Source organism: Notechis scutatus, chromosome 4, assembly GCF_049901735.1.
Source record: "Notechis scutatus isolate UNSWTSFEM ecotype Mainland chromosome 4, rNotScu1.2, whole genome shotgun sequence".
Taxonomy (NCBI): domain Eukaryota; kingdom Metazoa; phylum Chordata; class Lepidosauria; order Squamata; family Elapidae; genus Notechis; species Notechis scutatus.
In genome coordinates, this window is record NC_142012.1 from 18,690,445 (window position 1) to 18,713,703 (window position 23,259).

At 36.7% G+C, this 23,259-nt stretch overlaps 1 protein-coding gene across 4 annotated transcripts in view; it reads left to right on the forward strand.

Annotated features, from left to right (window-relative positions):
- The window catches only part of BMPR1B (bone morphogenetic protein receptor type 1B), a 213,377-nt gene extending 201,911 nt beyond the window's left edge, over window positions 1-11,466 (forward strand). For all 4 annotated transcript variants that reach the window (XM_087962878.1, XM_087962877.1, XM_087962876.1 and 1 more), the window contains 5 exons: window positions 519-711; window positions 1,191-1,488; window positions 3,438-3,613; window positions 5,486-5,616; window positions 8,525-11,466. In XM_087962878.1, the coding sequence (XP_087819004.1) occupies window positions 519-711; window positions 1,191-1,488; window positions 3,438-3,613; window positions 5,486-5,616; window positions 8,525-8,650 (924 nt within the window). In that variant the 3' untranslated portion in view covers window positions 8,651-11,466. The remainder of the gene's footprint in view (window positions 1-518; window positions 712-1,190; window positions 1,489-3,437; window positions 3,614-5,485; window positions 5,617-8,524) is intronic.
- Window positions 11,467-23,259: the final 11,793 nt, after the last annotated feature.

Below are 23,259 nucleotides of genomic sequence, written 5' to 3' on the forward strand. Positions count from 1 at the left end.
AATTTTAATCTTATAAATGAGCTTTGTCCTTCACTTTCCAACTGAATATTCACAACTTGAATGAATATTCAGGGTGAACTTGGTATAAAAACATTGGAGATGCATCTTTAGGTAGACAACTTTAGACTAGGAACTCTGGGAGTTGAAGTCCAGACATCTTAAGGTTGCTAAAGTTGAGAAATATTTGGTTAAGGAATTGACTAAGACCAGGAAAATCCAATTGCATGTGTGTACTTAATCATAGAAGTCCACTAGATATCTGAGCGTCATTTGTTAGTGAACACAACTGAAAGTATATTTTGTCCTGATTTTGACCTACTGAAGATATTTGTTGGCCACAGAGAGAAAAGAAACCTGTACTAGATAAAGGAAGACCTGCAAGATCAGAACAAAGACCTAATGCTATTAACTCAAGAAGAAATATAAATTATTGAAAATGGTTCCAACCTTTGAAAATTTTCAAAAATGGTGTCTGGTTGGAAGTAGGCATAACGCCAACATTTTATGTCTCTTAACAGGTACAGAGGACTATAGCGAAACAGATTCAGATGGTGAAGCAGATTGGCAAAGGTCGCTACGGGGAGGTTTGGATGGGAAAGTGGAGAGGAGAAAAAGTGGCTGTCAAAGTTTTCTTCACCACCGAGGAAGCCAGCTGGTTTCGAGAGACAGAAATCTATCAGACTGTCCTGATGAGGCATGAAAATATTTTGGGTGAGTGACATAGCTAAATGTAATCTCCGCATTGTCCAATCTTGTCTCCCCTGAGGTGAAGTTGGCCTCATTCCTTTTGATCTCTTGAATTTGTTAACACTTCTCTACTTTTTACTTCGGCAAAAGTTCTTTTTTAATATTTTTTTTGATATTTTGATTGTTCGTAATTATAAATATTTTTAGTAATTTAATAATGTGACGGGCTGAGCCTCCATTACTTTCCCCAGTTCTTGCTCATCTAGCAGCTTGAAAACATACACATGTGAGTAGATAAATAGGTATCATTTCAGTGGGAAGGTAACAAGGCTCCTTTGGCATATAGTTATGCTGGCCATATGATCCCGGAAGTGTCTTTGGGCGATGGCTCCCTCAATGAAGATATGGAGATGAGCACTGCCCCCTAGAGGTGGGCATGATTGGATAGGCGAAACCTTTACTTTTACCTTTTAGAAAAGTCTTGTCTTAATTTTGTCTTGCAGGATTTATTGCTGCAGATATTAAAGGTACTGGATCTTGGACACAACTTTATCTTATCACTGATTATCATGAAAATGGATCTCTCTATGATTATCTAAAATCTACTACCTTGGATACAAAAGCAATGCTGAAACTGGCATATTCCTCTATCAGTGGATTGTGTCACTTGCATACCGAGATTTTTAGCACCCAAGGCAAACCAGCAATTGCTCACAGGGATCTCAAAAGTAAAAACATTCTGGTGAAGAAAAACGGAACTTGCTGTGTAGCAGATCTTGGTCTGGCGGTTAAATTCATTAGGTGGGTAAAATACAGCATATCTTAAGGAAGCTGAGTCTGTTAAACATTTTTAAAGGGGAAAAAGGGGGGGAAGTTATACAGATCCTTGAAATGAACATCAGGTGGGAATGCTGTTCATCCTCTCTAGCAGCCAAGCTGTTGTGGTAGGAGTGAACAATTTTGAGGAGTTGAATACCGTAGCTAAAGTTGTGGCCTGTTGGCCGCAGGCCCCTCCCACAGCTGAATCAGAGGAGGAGGAGGCGTGGGAGTAAGGGTCGGCATCAAGGCAACCTGAGAGCTCTGAGGGGGAAGAGGGAATGGAGCTGGCAGAGAGGCAGAGGCAGAGTCTGGGCTGTCCATCAGCCCTCAGATGCAGAGTCCACAGCTCCCGGGTTTGGAGGTGGCTGATGAGGAAGAGGATGAACAGCTGGGCCCAGTGCCTCACGTGCAGATGCGCAGAAGGGAGAGGAGAGAAGAGCAATGGAAATCTATGGGCTGATCCTTGGGAAAGAAGAGCCACTACTGCTAATGAAGCCCTACCCTAGCTCTGGGGATAAAAGGCAGGGGGCAGAGATGAATAGGTGTGGCAGACAACTATTGATCTCCCTGTGGACAGATTGTTAGCCTGCTCTGTGTGTGTGAGAGAGAGGGTGGGGGACTGAGAGACAGAGAGGGACTGAGACTGAGAGAGAGACAGAGATTTTTTGCTGGGACTGCTGGGCTCCTAATAAAGGAAACATTTATTTTACTACAGAGGGTTAGTCCTGTTTGGGAGCCGGGTCAGAACAGCTAAGTTTGCTACCATTTCAGAAAGCCACTGGAAGCTCTCCTATAATCATATTACCCACTAGAAGGAGTAGAGGGGGAGGCTGTGTGAATTTTGTGGCGTGATGCAAATAAACCAGTTTCAACTAATATGTTTTCAAACGGAAGGCTGTCTTTTTCAATAGTTTGAATTATACTGCCACAACACAGGTGCCTTTAAGGTAAGACCACACCTGGAATACTGCATCCTAGTTTTGGTCATGACGTTACAAAAAAGATATTCAGACTTTGGTAAAAGTGCAAAGAAGAGCAACTTAGATGAAGGGACTGCATGGTAAAACATAAGAAGAATGTTTGCAAGAACTGGGTTTGACTAGTCTAGAGAAAAGAAGGACTAGGGGTGACAGGATAGCAGTATTCCAGTATTTGAAGGGCTGCCACAAAGATGAGAGGGTCAACCTGTTCTCCAAAGCACCAGAAGGCAAGAAAAGAAATAACGGACCTGGAACTAAGGAGAAACTTCCTAATAGTGAGGACAATTAACCAGTGGAATGGCTTGCCTTCAGAAGTTGTAAGGCTTCATCACTGGAAGTCTTTAAGAAGAGCCACTTGTTTGAAATGGTATAGGGTCTCCTGCTTGAGCAGGGGCTAGACTAGAAGACCTCCAGGGTCCCTTCCAGCTTGATTCTGATGGTGATGTAGAGACACATTAATATAAATGGTTCCGTTCTTAAACATCATTTTTATTAACTATGTATCCACAGTATATCTTCCTTAAGATCATGAATAGTAATTCTTCAGCTTTTTTGTTACCCTCCATGAAGGCATTAGCATCTGAGGCATCTTAAGACACTTGTAAGAGAAATATAATTGTAATTCTCAGCATCAGAATTCCAATTTATTGCCAGCAAACTCTCAGAAAAGTCTCCAGCATCCTCTGCTGAATTCTGAATTTTGCAGTTTAATGCTTAATGTAACATTTGGTAGGGATTGTGTTTCAAAATGAGCATTGGGTTAAGACTTGACAAGCTTTCTCTGTAAGAATAATTTCCATTGAGACTATCCGTTAATTCTGACTTGCCTAGATATCGTTTTAATTTGAAAAGGAGTGGGTGTTTCTCTCTTAAGAGCAGTTTTGGTTTTCGAAGAGAAACTGCTTGCATACTTAATTTCCGTATCTCTCTCCCCCCCCCTCCATCTTCCAGTGATACAAATGAAGTGGATATCCCACCAAACACCAGAGTAGGAACAAAACGCTACATGCCTCCAGAAGTGCTGGATGAAAGTTTGAATCGAAATCACTTTCAGTCATATATTATGGCTGACATGTACAGCTTTGGGCTCATCCTTTGGGAAATAGCAAGGAGATGTGTTTCTGGAGGTAAATATTTTAGGCATGGCTGCCTGCCTTTAACATCATATTATCATCTTTTAGCATCTACAAAGTTCGTGTTGGAATGTATTACCTGTGGTCCTCAACTTAACGACCGCAACTAGGAAGAGAACTTCCACTTCTAAGCAAGCTGGTTGTTAAACAAGTCATACCTGACTTTTACGACCTTATTTGTCCCAGTTGTAAAGTGAAATCACTTCAGTGGTTAAGTTAATCATGTGTTCGTTAAGCAAGTCCATCTTCCTCCATTGACTTAGTTGTTGGAAGTTGGCTGGGAAGTTCACAAAAGATCATTTACATGATGCTGAGATGCTGCAATCATCATAAATGCATGCAGCTGCCAAGAGGCCAAATTTTGATTACATGACTGTGGGGATCCTAAGTACAAGGACCACTCATAAGTCACTTTTTTCAGTGACGTTGAGTGCTAAATAAATGGTTTGTAACCCCAGGACTACCTGTAGTTAGATTTTTAAGGTGCCATAAAATTTATTTTTGCTGCAACCCATTAACCCAAACTATTCTCCAGAAAATGTTTGAGTGTGTGTGTTTTTTTTAATAACAGAGAAAAAGAATTATAATAGCTTTTTAAAAAATAATTGGTGGCACTACACTAAGTCCCTTTGTACTCTTGGGACTTATTATTCCTTTTCTGGAAGGTCTTACTTAGCCTATAAAGATTTATTCTCTATTTTAATAGACTCTTTTAAAGATGCAATATTTCATAATTGTAATGGGAATTTGGAGTTCATTTATGGGAACTGTTGTGGATATAAAAATTACTGCTAAAGCAAGAGCACAGCTGTTGTTTAAGCAAAAATACAATGAGGTTGATTTTGCTTAGGTACCATGATTAGCAAGGAATTTAGTTAGATTTAAGAGCAAAAATATAGAAAATACAGGTGTTAACTTCACTTTAGAAGGACTGGAAGTGTGTAGGATTATCCTGATAGAAAATTAATTCTGGATTCAGGAAGATTTGGAATGCTAACCCTAATTTTTTTTTACTTTATTGTATTCTTTGTCTTAAGAATGTTTAACATTTCAATGTTTGTAAAGTGAAATTGGCATATTGTAGTACCCATTTTAAAGGGGCATAGCATGCAGATCTATTCTAATAATCTGAAGTCATCTAAAAAAGGAAATTGGACATTTTGGTAGTACTTCCGATTACTAAAAAATCAGAGGACAGCTTAATCTTGGAAAAGACCAGGTTCTAATTTTCTTTCTAAAGTTTTCGTCATGAGACTTATAAACCCATTACTGGAAAAGGGCCTTCAGCTTTAGCAATAGCACTTAGATTTATATACTGCCCAACAGTGCTTTATAGCATTCTCTGGGTGGTTTACAAATGTGAGATATTTCCCCTAACAATTTGGGTCCTAAATTTACTGACATCGGAAGGATGGAAGGCTGAGTCAACCGTGACACCCGTTAGGATCAAACTCCAAACTATGGGCAGAGTTTGCCTGCAGTCCTACATTCTAATCACCAGGGCTCATCAGCTTTGATGAGGGATGATCAGGGAGAGGTGAAGACAGCCCATCCCCGAGAGTTCCCAGAATATATATTTCATGTAGGTGTAGTCTGCTTTAGTTTGTCAAGATTATATCTGTAGGTGTGAATTGATAAACAAATCTGCTTCGAAGAATCACTAAGTGTCTGTTGATTTCTGAAGCCCACCAACTTTCTACAATAAATTCTCTTTCATCATATTGATCAGAATAAAATATAGCTTGATTTTTTTTCCTGCTGCTATCCATACCTGTGTTGAGTTTAGTTAAATTTGTAAGTTCTTAATCCCACAGGAATGTTCAATTGGACGTAACTTATATATTTGCCAAATGGTTTCCTTGCTAGGTATTTTTGAGGAATACCAGCTTCCTTATCATGACCTTGTTTCCAGTGATCCTTCATATGAAGACATGAGGGAAATAGTATGCATCAAAAGATTACGGCCTTCATTTCCCAATAGATGGAGCAGTGATGAGGTAAGGAGATCATCTTCAAAAATAGGAAGGTTGTTTTATCCCAATTCTGTGTGAATTTTTTTTTTAATTTGAATCACATGCTTAAAAAGAAGAAAAGGAATACCTAAATGTTAAGACATTATTCTTACTTTAGGGTAAAGTATTTTCTTTTCAATCCATCCATTACAGGTAGGCCTCGACTTACGACTACAATCGAACCCAAAATTTAGGTTGCTGAGACATTTGTTAAGTGAATTTTGCCCCATTTTACAAGTTTTCTTGCCACAGTTGTTAAGTGAATTGGTGCAGCTGTTAAGTTAGCAACACAGTCATTAAATAAATCAGGCTTCCCCACTGACTTCGCTTGACAGGGAGGTTGAAAAAGGGGATCACGTGACCCTGAGGCATTACAACCATTATAAATATGAGTCAGTTGCCAAGTGCCTGAATTTTGATCATGTGACCATGGGGATGCTGCAATGGTCATGACTGTGAAAAAAGGTCATAAGTCACTTTTTTTCAGTGCTGTTGAAATTTAGAATGGTCACTAGATGAACTGTTGTAAGTCGAGGACTACCTGTACTGAATGCTTTTGAAAATTATTTAATAAAATATAGGCATACAAAAGAGATTCTAACCCTAATAATGGAAATCCAGAGGTGTAGCTTAGAGTGAGAAATTGAAAAAAAAATATTCTAGAAAAAGGAAGAAGAAAAGCCACTTCTAAAGCATTGATGGATTGTAGAGTAGGAGTCAGGTTGAACTTAAGAGCACTGAATAAAAAAATAATTGTAACTTTTATACTCTAGGCTGTTTCAGTGGTTTGACATATTTGCTTGAAATATTGTAATAGTTTGTTCTCATGAACAAAGCAACCATCCAACCAACCCATTTCTAGGCATGGCTACCTTTTAAGTACACTGGTTGACTAGATCCATCTAATTCTTCAACTTGTGTCAGTGTGTGAGGAAATCTTAACCCTATGAATTCCTAACTAGGATGGCCAAAATTTGCATGAAAAGGAGTGGAGATGGACTGATAAGTGGGAAGACAAGAATATGGGCTGGATAACTACTGGATCATATAATATGATATATGATCCAGAGAGAGGGAATTGAGAGATTTGTGTTTTTTTCTATGCCCTTTATATTCTCCCAGATACAGTCCTACTAAATTCTTTGTAGAATATAGTCCTAAAAGTGCTTTTTCAGGAGGCAACTGGACTTACTTGTTTTTTCTTTGAAGAAGTTTCATTTTTCATCCAAGAAGCTTCTTCAGCTCTGACAGGATAGTGGGGAATGGAAGGATTTATAATCGTTGCAGACAGCTGGTCTAAGCACTTGGAAGCTTATCTGTGTCCTCAGGATCACCTGAGTAGTGCTCCTGGTTCCTGTAGTCTGCAGTTTTTTTCCTCTGGAAATCCATTCTTAACTCCCATACCATTCAAAGGGTGTTCATCCCAAATTGTATAGCTAATTGTATAGCTCACTACTCAGGTGGCCCTGAGGACACAGATAAACCTCCTAGTGCTTCAACGACCCTATAAAAGGATGCAAATGACCAGCTTTCTGCAAGGAGTATAAATCCTTCCGTTCTCCACCGTCCATCCAGTCAGAGCTGAAGAAGCTTCTTGGATGAGAAGCAAAAAGTCCTCAAAGAGAAAACAAGAAAGTCCTCAAAAAACTTTGTTGGGACAACCATGACCTGGATGACTGAGAATCTCTACAGACTTTGTAGAATATGGATCCGTATAGATTATTTTTACAAACTGGCTAAACAGCATAGCAGCCCTGCAATAGATAGTCTGGGGATGCTGTGAGTCTTCTGCTCCTTGTTTGTAAATTAATATGGGAAATTGCTTTTCTGAAGCTGATATGCTGATATTTTCCTTTAGGGGAAGGAGGGAGAAAGTAGTCTGTACACTTTCCACTGAGAATTTATAATGAAGCAAAATTGTGTTTTGGAATCAGTAGACTAGTAATTGATGTATTGCAGACAAATCTGCCGACAGTTATGGCGATGCTATGCAGAGGTCATTAATCTTGTTAAGTGGTACAGTGTAATGCTATTATTGTAGGAGACAGCTGTGATTTGGGAATAGCAGTCTTCACTTAAGTATTCTGCAATTAGATTTAAAAAGACTTAAAAATGGCAAGAGTTGTAAACAATCTTGAGTGAGTGATGGTGGGGGCATACACAAAATGGGCTTTTTTAAAAAAGTGTGTGTGTGGGGGGGGGAGTAAGAGTAAATTGCAGAAATTCCACAGATGTTTGCTTACTACATTTGCTGACTACTTTGTAATCTTCAGCAACCTAACCAGAAATTCAGGTTTAAAATAACACAAAACTGAGTAGTGATGTTATATAAGTTGCAGGTCTCTTCTTGTAAGTTCAAACCAATCCCAGAAATATCTTCCTATCCCCAACATTTTAAGAGATCCGATGCTATTGAATCCATATTGGAAGAGCAGGAGTAGGATACTTGTGCTAAGAACACTTGTCTTAGAAAGTTTTGGGTGTAATCTTCACAGACTGCTCTTCAATGCAAAAAGAGAAAAAATCATCAAATGCTTCAAGAACAAACATATTGTTTGAATGTTATTAATCCCATTGATCTAGTCTCATTTTAAAGGAGAGTGGGATTCTCTCAGAGGCCAAGTCTCAACAGAATATACGCAAAGAATCTAGTAACATCTACATAATCAGAACAAAGAGCAAAATAATGTGACTTTTTCGTATAAGTTTCCTTGCTCAGATGAGTTCTTTGATTTTTCAATAATATTGAAGAGGTCTGTCTATAAGGCCAGACAGGTAATATTGGCTTATGAAATATTCTTGATATGTGTGTGTAAGAGAGTAAGTGCAAAAGAGAGAGATAGAATGCTTGTATAGAGATGTAAATATATGTATACCTATTTCTTTTTCACAGTGCTTACGACAAATGAGAAAATTAATGAATGAATGCTGGGCTCATAACCCTGCTTCCCGGCTCACAGCCCTGCGAGTTAAGAAAACACTTGCCAAAATGTCAGAGTCACAGGACATTAAGCTTTGATTCAGCTAACAAAAGCTAAAGCTCAGAAAAAATGGACTTTCCTTCTGTGTTTCAAAGAGACAGGAAGAAGAATGACATGCCTTCAGTAATATGAACCTTGAATACAGATTTTGGCAAAGCATTTTGCATACTGGGGCAGAAACCTTTCCAAGGGAAAGAAATGTGGTTCAGTCAAGACCGACCAGACAAGAAGACTTTTAGTTTCCTTGGAGATTAATGCAAGAAAATATATCGATAATTGTTTCTAGACTATGAATGCTGCTTTCTGTGAAAGCCTTTATTATTAATATTGTTATTAATATTTGAAGTTTTTAATTTTCATGGGAATGAACCATTGCAGTTGCAAAGTCCGAGGAAAGAATTATTTTCTAACACAAAAAAATACAAAATTGCATCCAAAGTCCTACTGATAGAAAAAAAATTGTTGCACTCTTAAAATGACCCAAACCCAATTTTAAATTGTTATGCAGGATGCATGCTATGCCTGGGGGGAAAAACAGCTAAGCCATGATTTGCAACCAAGCAGTGCCTTGAATAAAGAAGATATTGTCATGCAGTTCCTTGTGTGTAACTTTTAATATTTTACATTCATGAAACTTGCAGGAACATGTCATCAAAACAAATTTCTCTTGGCCAATTCTAAATTGTCATTCCTGTAAAAACATGGGCTTTGGTCATACCCATAGGGTGTATCCTTCTATTCATGGAAATATGGGAGTGATATCAGCACATAATTATTCACTTAATGAGACTTATGCAAGTTATTCTGACAGAGGACTGTGCCTTTGGGGGCTTTTTGACTAATTTTTTGGCCTTTTTACACTCAGTGTTTTGAAAAAAAATGTCTTAGAGAACATTTGTTAAAGGTTGAACTTGTGTATTCTCACTAGCATTTCAACGGTAAATGAAGGTGTTCCCAAAATTGCATTAAAAACCTTTTGCCTTAAGGTAATTGAGTTAAAATAAACTGTGTTGATAGAAATGTTTCTAGAGAAAAATTAAGGTACTGTTTCCTTTTATTTATTTATTTTTATATAAATAAATTGGACAATGCTATATCTCTAACCATTATCCCATAGTTTAGGTGAAAAAGGACAATGTTATTTAAGCCAAAATAACATTCAGCCAAAATGCAAAACTCTGCATATTTCGGAATTCCTGTGGTACTTTCTCTCAATTTTGCATTTTTAAACAAATTTTGCTAGTTTCAGTATATCGTAGAAATGGTTTTGAACACGGATGTCAGCCTGTTTTAATCTTGTTTCAGCCTTTGTTACACTTTCTACCTTTTGATGAACTATCTTAAATTTGAATTGCTCATTTAAAGAAATTCACAAAATAGTAATAAGAGCTATAAATGGGATACATATAAGAAACACACATCTTTTTGACTTGGTTATATGCCCCCCCTCCAAATATTTCTAAACTGCTTTAGACAGTGAGATAGGAGCATGTAAATTTTAATAAATGTTTCTCATATTTATAATAATCTGATTTATCTGAGGAGTAATTTTAAATGATAGAACCATAGTTGTTTACTGGGTTTTCAGAACAGATGGGGGAAATACAGATTTGAGGACCTGAGATTTTCTGCTGTGCCTTTCACAGAGAGAAATTTAAAACTGGGAAGTACCATGCATTTCTTCATTCTAAAAGCAATGTATAGAACATTTTTGTCTCTATGAAATAGGACATTTTTGTTAGAATTCTACAGATAACTATTGAACTTTCTTTCTCTTTGTAAGATGCATGGATGTAAGCAAAGTTACCTTGGCATAAATTATTGGAATGAAAGCAAATATAAATGATAGTTAAAAATTATTTCCAACGTCATATTTCTGAGAAGAGTATGATGTATTTGGATAGATCATGTTCATTAGTGTACCCTTTTACAATGGCACTTTTAGTAATGTGAAGGAATTTCTACATTCAGTCTCTAAGAAGATTCCACAAAGCCATCTAGAAAGAATCATTAATTAAATACAGCATACAGCCACCATGCTTTTAAAAACCTGCATGGACTTATTGCTGCATTCAGTTAAGGATGGCTGATTCTTATTGATGTAGGGTAATTTATAGGCTATTCTAAAATCAATTCGACTTCTGAAGCTATTAGCTGCCTTCACATGAAACTTTTGTTCCAAAGCAGTTGATTGTGCACAAAACCAGTCACTTCATAAGTTGTACCTTTCCTCCTCCTGAGTGCCTGATGTTTTGACAACTGACTTCTATAAATTAACCAAGCCATGATTGTGATTAGCTTAATGGAAGCTGAGAATGTAAAGCTCTAAAGAATCTTCTACATGGTTTCAACGAAGAGATACAACCAATTTAAGCTCTGACTACATCATACAGGGTTTAAACTTGTGCAATTAAATTGCAGATCTCCAAGATATTCTTTCATTCCCCAGAAATATAAATTCTTCAATTTCATTTGGACATATCCCTGTACTTTATATATGTTAATAATATGTAGAAAATACTCAGTTTCAAAGCAAAATATATATATTAAGGAAACCTATTGGCCCCTAAACAATATTTATAGTCAAATTGCATTATTTTCATAGTTTCCATATGCAGTTACTCTGTACCACTTAGTCTTGATTAGCAAACTACTGAAATTTGCAGGTGTTATTTAGAAATTTTGGAATAAATGTCCAGACTGGTTGGAGCTTTCAAGAAGCCATCGGATGCCTGAATTATGAAGTCAAGTCTTCTCAGGGCTCAAAGAAAGTTCTTTATGCCCTGCTCTCAAAATGTTTCTAAAAGTCTCAAAATCTGTAAATCATTTCACTGCTAACCTTAAAGCTGATATTTTTTTTAAAAAAAAATATATCTGTTTTTGAAAGAAATGATCTTCAAGTGATATTTTCCTCAAGTTGAATATTTGTGTGATTTACATCTGTCCAGGTGCCTGGATTTAAATATATATGTGGTTGTATCTCACACTGTTGGGAATTGGAATAAATCCACCATGCATATTAAATGTAAGGTGTGTTATACAATAGCCAATAAATAGCTGCAAATAAAACTTTTATTTATGAAAACACAATATGTGATACTGTGATCTGAAAACAAAAAAGACATGAAAAGATACAATAATTTTTCTTTGTTTTGCTCCAAAAGTGAATTGCACAGTCAGAATCAGGCATGAATGATTCAAAATGCTGTCCATAATGGATATTTTATTTAAGGACCTTCTATATTTCATGACTACAAATTTATATCAGGCTAAAGGGGAGAATGCTAGGACACAATAGTTTTCTTCAAAGAATACCAAGTTTAAAAAAATGTCTAGAAAGTTGTATGACTACCAAGTTACATTGAGAGGATAGGAAGTTTGAGATCAATAATGATTTAATGTTTGTTAATGCAGCTCAAGGAAGGTTGATGGTATGATTTTTTTTTAAAATGATACTGATTTGTGTTCTTATGAAAACCAATGCCTTATTTGATCTGTAAATACTGTAATTATAAAACACACAGAAACACAGGGAACAGGCCTGGGTTGTGATTGTTCATAATGTTGTCTTTCATTTTAACATTCCCCAAATAAAATGTTTTCAATACCTCATTAAAAAAACAATGTCTTTTCAAACAGCTAGCTTCCTTATAACTTTTATCAATATTTGCCATTCTCCCATTCATAAGCAGTCAGAAAACTGACCAAAATGTTTTAGTCTTCCTTTTAGAATAGAATAACAGTGCTGAAAGGGACCTTGGAGGTCTTCTAGTCCAACCTTCAGCTTAGGCAGGATATTCCACACTACTTCAGACAAATTGTTATGCAAACTTTTCTTAAAAACTTCCAGTGTTTAAGTGTCTTATTAGTAAACTATAAAAACAGTACTTTGGGGGAAATATTACAATACATCAAGGAATTTCGCCTTCCATATAAGAGAGCCAAGCTGAAAAATTATTGCATGATGGAGAAACATTTGGAAACGTAGGATTAATTCTACAGTAGGAGTATATTCCTTGTTACTGGCCAGATTGCTAGAGATTACTAGCTGTATCAATTGTAGTTATCATGAAAGTTGTTCATTCTGTTCCATAATTTATACTCATGTTTAAAATACAATAGAATTGTTGGTACAGGACGATAGGAAAAAGTATAAAGTTTTCCAGTCTTCTGAAAGTTTTAAAAACTTAGTGGTGGATGAACTTTTCTGCACCTCGTTCAATGTGGTTTCCTCTACCTTTAAACTTCTATTTGAACCTAAACATGATGTTTATTTAGACCTGATTTTTATAATGACTCCAATATGAAAGTGTTGAACCAGCGAAATGCTGTGGACATAGTCTATTTAAACTTCAGCAGGGCAATTGACAAAGTAGACCACAACTTTTCTTGGTAAACTAAAAAAATGTGGGATAGACAGCATCACCACCAGATGGATTTGTAACTGGCTGTTAAACTGCACTCAACAAGTAGTATTTGATGGTATCACATCTACATGGAGGGAAGTAAGCAGTGGGTACCACAAGGTTCCGTCTTAGGGTCAGTACTTTTCAATATGTTCATAAATTACTTCAATGAAGGGGAACTCATTAAAATTTCAATATGTTCATAAATTACTTTGATGAGGGGATAGAAGGGGAACTCATTAAATTTGCAGCTGGTAGGAATAGCCAACACACCAGAAGACAAGCTCAGGATCCAAAAAGAGCTTGACAGATTTGAACAATGGGTGCTGTACAACAACATGAAATTTAATATGGAAAAAAACACAACATTTTACACCTAGGCAGGAAAAACCAAAAGCACAAGTACAGAATAGGCAAAATCTGGTACAAAAACAGTAACTGAGAAGGATCTTGGAGTCCTAGTGGACGATCACTTAAACATGAGCCAACTGACGGCAGCCAAAAAAGCTAATATAATCTTTGGTTGTATAAACAGATGTATAGAAACAAAATTACGTGAAGTATTAGTACTGCTTCATAAAGTCTTAGTAAGGCCACACCTGGAATACTGCACCCAATTTTGGTCACCACATTACAAAAAAGATGTTGAGACTTTGGAAAAAGTGCAAAGAAGAGCAACTAAGATGATGAAAGGCTTAGAGACAAAAACACAAAGAACGGTTTCAGGATTTGGGTATGGCCAGCCTAGAGAAAAGGACTAAGGGTGACATGATAGCAGTATTCCAATACTTGAGGTGCTGCCACAACGAAGGGGTGTGTGTGTCAACTTATTTTCCAAATCACCAGAAGGCAGGACAAGAAACAATGGATAGAAACTAATCAAAGAGAGAAGCAATCTGGAATTAAGGAGAAATTTCCTAACAGTGAGGACACTTAACCAGTGGAACAGCTTGCTTTCAGAAATTGTAGGGGTTTCATCACTGGATGTTTTTAAGAAAAGATTGGATTGTCACTTGTCTGATATGGTATAGGGACTCCTGCTTGAGCAGGGGTTGGACTTCCAGGTCTATTCTGATTCAGGCATTTATAGGAGGAACAATTAACAAAACTGAAAATTAAACCAGCCAATGTAGGGAAGCTGCTGGAAAATTTCAATTTATCAGTGATACCTTTACTACTTAGCTCCATAGGTTTCCAAATTGATACTAGGCCTAAGTGTTCAGAGCTGGTTTTAAAATAATAAAACCTTAAGTGACTTTCAAATAACTTTTTAAAAAGTTAAAACGTGCCAAAATTCACTTTTCCAACATTCCTCTGATAGGTGAATTTGAGGAAGATACCTTTTCAGTGGTAGGCCAAGAATTGGGTTCCAGATAATAGCATTTTAAGAGGCTTTAGAAAAGCCTTGAAAACCTCTTTCATGTTACCTTTATATTGTCTCTGATAGCTGGCTTTGAGTTTCTAATGGTTTTAGTATCTTTGTACTGTTTGTTTTAGCTTTATCGCTATGCTTTTTAAAAAAAACCTGCCATTTATTTGCTAATGACAATGATATTCAAACTTGTAGCGGATAGCAATGAATTTTTTTTAAATCTGCACTGAACTCTTGTTAGCATGGTGATTCTTTTTCACTTCCTGTCTGTCTTTTAAGTTCAAAGACATGAAACAGCGTATTAAAAATGGGCAACTATTATATTCTTTCCTCTACTTGCAAATTAAGGTGGATACCGTGTAGAAAAATCTGAATTTGTATAATTATTTAAAACAAGGCGACAGTGTTCAGCTTTTATTTGGGTAGGCAAAACATTCACTTTTTGCAAATACTTTTTATGTGTGTGTTTTAATTGATTTTTTGCTTTCTACAACCTGATTTTCATTGTTTGGTATTTTATTGCTGTTGTAGGGAGAGAATGTACTTCATCATTAGCCTTGCTGGGATGGAATCATTTGAAATGCTTTCACAAAATTTGTTGGCAGTGGGATTTGCTATGATTAGGCAGATATATTTATTTGTGAAATTACTTTATATCAAAAAAGTAAATTAATATGTTTGCAATGAGTAAACATTGTTTTTTGATAGTTGTGAAAAGCTGAAGTTGTGAAAGAAAACATATAGTGCGGAGTCCTTAAAATATTGAGAACTCCTCACTTTATATTTCTCATTGCTACTGTTATTCATTTTCTCTCTGGGTTACTTGCCCTATGCATGAGGCAATTTTTAAGATTAGCGTAGACAACCCATGATCTATTGGGTCATCCTTGCTTCCAGATGTAACATATTAGGCTGGCATTATTTCCCATTTCCTCGTGACCTTCAGCAGAGCTCCACTGAACCCACCTTCTTCTTCTCTGACCTGCAGAACTGCCTACCACTTTACTGGAAGAGGGGAAACAAAGGTAGTCATGGACCACAAGAAAAACTACAACCCTGTTCTCTATATCTTGGCAACTTTAAGCCTGGTGGACTACAACTCCCAGAATTCCTCAGCCTTTTTACTGAGGGATTCTGGGAGTTGAAGTCCACCAGGCTTAAAGTTGCCAAGGTTGGAGACCCCTGCCCTATACCCAAAGACCCCCTCCAGGGAGGAAGAGACCTTGCCAGTTGACCTCAGTTTCAAAGCACACAATTGCTACTCACCCATTAGATCTTGTTGCTAGCTGATTGGGGGGGTAGACGTCAGAGGGAAGTAGGAAATAGGGTGGAGAATCTATCCTTCCCATCTTCCTTTATGCCTCACAACCTCCAGGTTTCAAGGAAGTGTAGCTGGAAATCCCAATCATATGACTGTGGCTAATTGCAGGGATGCCAGCAGCCACAACTTGAACAGAACTAGTATGAAGATTCTTGAAATTTCAATCCCATGGGCATCATGGGTCTCAGATTTTGGAACTATTATTTAAATTAGTCCTTTTGAGGTATCTTGATTCAAAAATTGTTGCCCTGTGATGTAACATTTCACCCAACTAAATGTTACAAACCCATAAACAGGAGAAGTTTAGTATAGGGAAAATATTTTCTTGCATTTTAGCCAATAAAAATAAACGTATTCATCCAACCACTATGAAATTCAGTACACATGATAAAAGGCATAATCATAACTATTTGTCCAGATTGGATAATATGTGAGGAAAAGGGATTAGTTTATGAAGTGCTGGCATATGTGTGGATGAAGAAACAGAAATTGATTTTATTTTGCCACTAGAATAACTTACAGATTCCCATTTTTAATTTTGCAATTTGGGAAACTTGAAAAGTGATTCCTGATCAGTGTTAAATTGGCAGAGCAGGAAGGCTTATTTTAATAGGCATGAACCATAGGCAGAAATGCAGAGTTCAAGATTTACTTTAAAATTGTAGGTTGTCATTAGAAAATATGTTTTCCAATGCACCTTTTTTTGATAATGAAGTTGTAAAAGTATGGTTTCTTGATTACTGATTCATTGCACTTAGTATTTAAATTGCTTATTAGTCTTACACTGTACGGAGGAAAGAATAGCTAGGATTAATATAAAATAAAAAAAATGGCTGCTGTTTAAACACAATTTTTATTTTTTTGAATTTGATTTATCTATTATGAACGGTGTGATGGCCTAGTGGTGAAGATGCTTGCCTCTCATTTGGAAGGTTGAGAGTTCACTACTAGGTAGATGTTTCTCAGAGCACAAAAAACCCAAACTTCTACTGTGAACTCCATGTGGTGTCAGGAAGGACATCCAGCCAGTAAATGGTCACCTCCATCCAGTCTCCCTTACTCTGCCCCAAATTAAGAAATTGCAGAGTCGTAAAAAGGGAGTTATTGATTCAATATATGCCATGAAGTCCTTGTTGACTCTTACACATAGATTTTCTCTGTTTTCTAGAATAAAAACATTTAGATGGGAACCCAAGAGGTACACAAATTGGTTGAGATATTTAGAGATTTATTTATTCAATAAAAAGCCCTACAGAATTAAATAGTTTAGTTTGATTTATTAAACTTACATTGAATTATAACCTGGAAAAACTAGTTCATTCTTTCTTTAGGAACCTATTGCAGCCTTGATAAAACTGTAATTGTACTCTGACATGACCCTACAGAAACACGACTTCAATGCAGTGAATGCGTTTCTTTGAATCATTAAAAATGAAAAAAAAATGTAGTTAGACTTATGTTAGCCCTTGTAATAAAGTAAATGTTTAAGGTCTGTAAAGGAGCCTAGAGTAGAGATGAAAGGTAAACCTTATCTATCTATCATCTTGTTTAGTAACTTTCAAGTTACAATAGTATTTTTAAAAAAGCGTTGTGATCACTTTTACAACCACCACAATGTTCTGTGGTGATCAGATCGCCATTCTTGTGCTTTGCAACCAGCTTGTGACAAGAAGAATTAGTAGAGAAGACGGGGGTAAAATTGTACGGTCTTAGAATGTTCTGTTTAATGACCAAAGGGGATGTGAAGTCATAAGTCTGATTTTTCCACTTAATGACAGTAGCACTTAGCATCAGATTTGCTGGTCTCCGTTGTGGTTGCTGGCCCCTTTTAACTTGCCATGTGCACTGACCCTGTGGAGATGTAGGAAAAAAGAGGAGATCCTTTGCATCAGCCACCTTTCAGTTTTGAACTTGGAATTGCAGATTCATTTTGAAGAGGAAGATCTAAAAATAAGAATGGTGCAACAGCAAACCAGCCAGTGGTAGGATTAAGTTTTTTTACTACTGGTTCTGTGGGTGTGGCTTGGTGGGCGTGGTGTGGCTTGGTGGGCATGGTGTGGCTTGATGGGCGTGGCTTGGCAGGCATGGCAGGGGAAGGTTACTGCAAAATCCCATTCCCTCCCCACCCCACTAACCTGCTTTCCGGTTCCATTCTCCTGTGCAGGGCAACAAAAGAAGACCCAGCTGATCAGCTGGGACTCAGGAGGCAGAGAATAGATGGGGGAACTGGTCAGAACCTGCTGAATTACCACCTCTGAAACCAGCAAAGTCTCTTTCCTCAGGGAAGGAATAGTGAGACAGATAACAAATTATGCATTTCCGTCTCCAATTTTTCTCTTTATGGAATAACTACATGGTATTACATGGAAGCAAGGCAATAACTTAAGAGTGTTGTTATCATTGACTTATTAACTCCCATTCCAATTCTTGTCTGGGTTTTTAGTGGCCTTTATTATGTTTTAGTGTGTTTTATGCAGATATTTTTCCTTAGTACTGGTTATCCAATCATTGAAATGTCCATTCTAGCACAATTCCTTCTTCTTGGTTACCATATGGATTGGGGTTTTGCAATGATTCAAGCCACAAGATCCCAACTTCTCTGTCCAATCTGAAAGCCCCCCAAGGAAAATATAAGAATACCAGCCCATCATTAATTGCTCTAAAGACTTACCTTTAATTTGTTTAAATCTTGTATATGATGAAATTTTAATGTTCTCCTTCAAACACCCAATATTTGTGCCTTTTTGCAAGGCATAGAGCCTTTGGCCATGGCATGACATGTCAGAAAAAACAGTTCATGAAGCAAATGGATTCATTTGTGAATTGTGACTTGCAAAGCAGTTAGCGTCTTGAAATATGTACATTTTCAGTACATTTTTATGTGTCATTCTCTGGAGTTACTCTGTTGAGGTGGAGGCTTAAATGTGAATGTGAACAAGTTGTGTTATAATACTGGGAAGCACAAACTGCTTTCGCACAAACAAGGCAGACCGAAAATGCTTTTACTAAATGAAAAGACACACATAGTTTTGTTTTCACTTGCTTATAAATATAATTTATAACCTGTTTAAAAATTCTTTCTTACACTTTGTACATGTCAGGCTGACAGCATAAATGCAGGCATTTACAAACAGAGGGCTGAAGGAAAAAGGGAGAAAGGGACAGAGGCACACTCTGAACTAGTAAACTACACCTCCACTGTACAGCAATACAGAGAATGCAATGGCTAGCACTTTGCTCTGTTAGTCATAGTAATTCTTTAGAAAAAGAATTGCATAGAAGATACAGCAATAAGGGAGACCAAAATTAAACCAAACCCGTTCCCTTAAACTGGTTCAACAAAACAAATGCAAGACCAAAATCTACTCCTAGCATAAACCTAAAGGAAATATTCTTGCGGTTCAGCTGCGAGATGCAAAAAGTTAAGAAACAAGATTCTCTTTCAAATTGTATGAAGTACATTGTCTCCTCTTTCCTCTCCTGCTATAGCAGGCATGTCTTAGCCCAGGTTTAAACCAGTATCAAGTGTCTGCTTTCACTCTGTTACTGCTCAGTAATAGATGGAAAGAGCACCTCAGTAAGATGTAGATGCTCTAATATCAGCCCCAAGAGAATCATATTTCTTACCAATGATTATGTTCGGTGCCCACTCACAGAATGAGGGGTTAGAAGGTGATGTATTGTGGTAGTGATGGTAATTATTTTAGAAGGGATAATCAGCAAAGGCCACAAAGGGGGAATAAAAATGAACATCAGGCATTCTTGCTTCATTCTACCTTGTCTACTTAATTTGGTTATTGTTTCTTTTTTTTGTTCCTCCTGGGTTTATTTTAGTTAATTTGTTGAAACACACATATGGAAGCCAACAGGCTATACAAGCTCAACTAAATTTTTCCAGTCCAGCAAAATACATTTATCTGAATCTCAGCAGGCCCAAATGGAACTGCCAAAAAAGTAAAATTTTAATTAAAATCAAAACTATCAGATAAGGACACCATAAAGATCATAACCTTATCTAACAAAGCTTACATCAATCACACAATCTGTACTTTATAAAAAGAAGATAAGAAAGAGGAGTTGAGGAATTAATATATTTGTCAGTTAAAATCAAGAGTAAAACCACAATATACATTTTCACTGTTGTCACAGAAGGTTGAATTCATTTTTTCCAGTAAGATACATCCAGCTGTCTTGATCTTTTTCAAAGACACAATTAAGAGAATTAAACTGTAATAGCAGCAAAGTCACAAACTGCCACATTTTAAAAATACCTCCATAAAGAAACAGCCTAGTAGCATATTGTGATCAGATCAGACTAAAGTTCAAGGTCTGTAACCAATAATGCAAAGTGTAATACTGATATTTTCCCCCACTTTAGATAGTCTGAACCATTGATCTTCAACCAATGACTTTGAGTGAGGCCTATTTAACCAAATAAGGAATAAAGTCCATGAGGAGCAACATTCAGCCATTAAAAATTGATGATTTTGTATGGACTTAACCTCCCTTTGTCTAAAAAGCTATCCAACTAATTTAATAGGAGGAAATGACCATACATCTTAAATATGCCTATACTGTCACCACTTGAATTACAAGGAACAACTAGGGGGCTATGTAAACAGCTATTACCTGAAGATCATGGGAAAATAAGGTTAATCATCACACACACACACACACACACACACACACAATAATTGTGTATGAATGACCTGTGCTTTTAAGTTTTTATGCCCTTTTTATCCTTGCTAAAGAGGGATGTACTGAAATGACATGCCACAATCACCAGTATGGTTGCTATTCCTATTTTAGTATTCCATTTTGGAGATGAGTTCATGTTCTATGAAATAAATTCAATTTCAACCTTGCCCTGAGTTTTAGGGCAAGGACTAGGCTACTTCTGTCCAGGAAGAAAGATAAAAATGGGTCTTTAATCATTATCCCATAAACCAAAAGCAACAGGCCTTAAAATGGAATTGACATTGACAAGGGTACAGATGCAGAACATAAAAATCAACAGGTTTGCTTCAAGGTTTCCAGTTACATTGTGTGATGGACACAACTGTTATCCACACCTCTACCATTGGCTTATAATTTTGTCCTGGATCTATTTACTCAAATAATTGCTGTAATGCTTATGTGTATAATGTGATCAGTTGCAGCACTGCTTGTCTTCTTAAATACATTACTCACTGGGCATATACTGTATTTGCCTGTTCAGACTGATATCTTCATCCACACAATGTAATATACTGAGGAAAGGTAAGTAGGTAATGCAGCCTACCAGAAAACAAGCTACTGGACTCAAGCTGTAGATTTCTTAAAGCCATTGTAAAACATAGGTAGTAATTACTTTCAAGAAAGATACATTGATTATATTTGCCATCCAGAGATGCTGGTCATGATATTGAGGATCAGAGAAAGAAATCCTCAAAAATTTGTGAAAGTCTGCTTATCCAAAATCTAAGGGAAAAAAAATAATGCATTTTCTACAAAATTCTTGAATGTTTTACGTTTATTGTTGCTGGTTTATAAAAATCATTCTCATAATTAAGGGAATAGTATACTTAAAATTTTATACTGCAGTTGATGAGTCAAAGAATTATTTATCTCTGTCTTTCAACCAATAGGACAGACAATGTTGTTCATGCCAGACAAGGAATTGAGGCTGCAACCATTGGCATGCTTAGAGCCCTCTAACAGTAGCACAATTCAGGTTTTTTTCCCAAAGGTGCTTTTTCAAGAGGCAACTGGATTTTCTAACTTTTCTTTGAAGACGTTTCCCTTCTCATCCAAGAAGCTTCTTCAGCTCTGACTGGATGGTGGAGAATGGAAGGATCTATACTCCTTGCAGACAGCTGGTCATTTGCATAAAACACCCAGACACAATCTGAGCAACGTGGTATATCCAGTACAATGCAGTGAAACATGTATATTGGGGAAACAAAACAACCACTTCATAAAGGCATGGCACAACATAACAAACCCGTCAGAATTAGATTCAATAGTCTATCTGTATCAAAAGACAAAGGCTAATCTTTGAAGACACCAGAGTCCACATTTTGGACAGAGACGACTGCTGGTTTGAGAGGGGTCAAAGATGTCATCTATGTCAAAATTGAACAACCCTCTCAACAGAGGGAGAAGGATACAGCATCATCTCCAGTCTACAACACAGTCCTTTCAACAGTTTCAAGAAGGCTCCACTTCCATTTGTACCACTCAGGTGACTCTGATGACACAGATAAACCTCCAGGTGGCCTTAATGTCTCACTAAAAAAATGCAAATGACCAGCTGTCTACAAGGAGTATAAATCCTTCCATTTCCCATCATCCTATCAGAACTGAAGAAGCTTCTTGGATGAGAAGGGAAATGTTTTCAAAGAAAAACCAGAAAGTGCAGTTATCTCTCGAAAAAGCATCTTTCAGACAACCATGACCTGGATGACTGAGAATCTCAATAGACAACTCAATTTTTTAGCCGTTGCACAACGCGTATATAATCATTGGAAAATGCTTCTGTGTGAGTCTTTGATATTACTACAAAAGCAATAGCTCATAAGGAAAGGTAATGGTAAATATAGGAAAGATGTAGTCCCAACTAAGAGATGTTCATGGGGACCATGGTTCTGGTATCTATGAAACTAGTTCAAGGCAGACATTCTAAACATTATCTCAGTATTTGCACAGTCACTCCATGGATTGGTTAACACAATATGTTTGATGCCGATAGTGAATTGAATCACAGCTTGCACATTTGCTAGAATATAGGCTGAATTCAAGGAACATATTGGACTATAGTCTAACATATTCAAATTTAGCATGTTACATGAATGCAGCAGCTATATCTTTTAACTGATCTAGATAAGTGTACTATGCAAACCAAGTCCATACATCTATATGAGGGATTCCTCCTTCCTCAAGACTGAATTGAGATATGTAAGTTTTCCTCCGTTCAAGCAAGGAATGCAAAGCTGCATAATTATATCTTGATCATAATCCAATGGTAACATCCAATTCAATCAATTGTGCAGAATTATGATTTCTGCACCAACCAAGAAAGGAAATTACCACTAAGCATTCCAATAATATTTGAAAATGACTTAAGTTCATACATTCTAGCAATATGAATATATAATTCACTTCATATGAATATTTTGAGAATCACTTTCTTAAGAAAAGAATGACAAAAAATTAGAAAAACATAACCAAAAAACAAACCATCAATCACCCTTAAATGCTTTTTCATTATAGGACTTTAAAAAAAAGAAAAAAAACCTAAAAAGTTTTAAATATATTTAGTTACCTTTATATAACTGTATAGGTATAGTATTTATATATTTTACTTCTATCACTAGCATTTTATATATCACTGTGAGGACCTGTATACACAATACCTATATATTGTATATACCTGTATGCACAACAGACACATCTGCAGAATTCTACAAAGGCGAGAAAACTTACAAATACCCAAAGTCTCTAGAACCTTAAGTGGGAAGTTCTAGCAGATAGTCCTGATTTTTTTTCTCTAGGTCTCAAAAAACATGT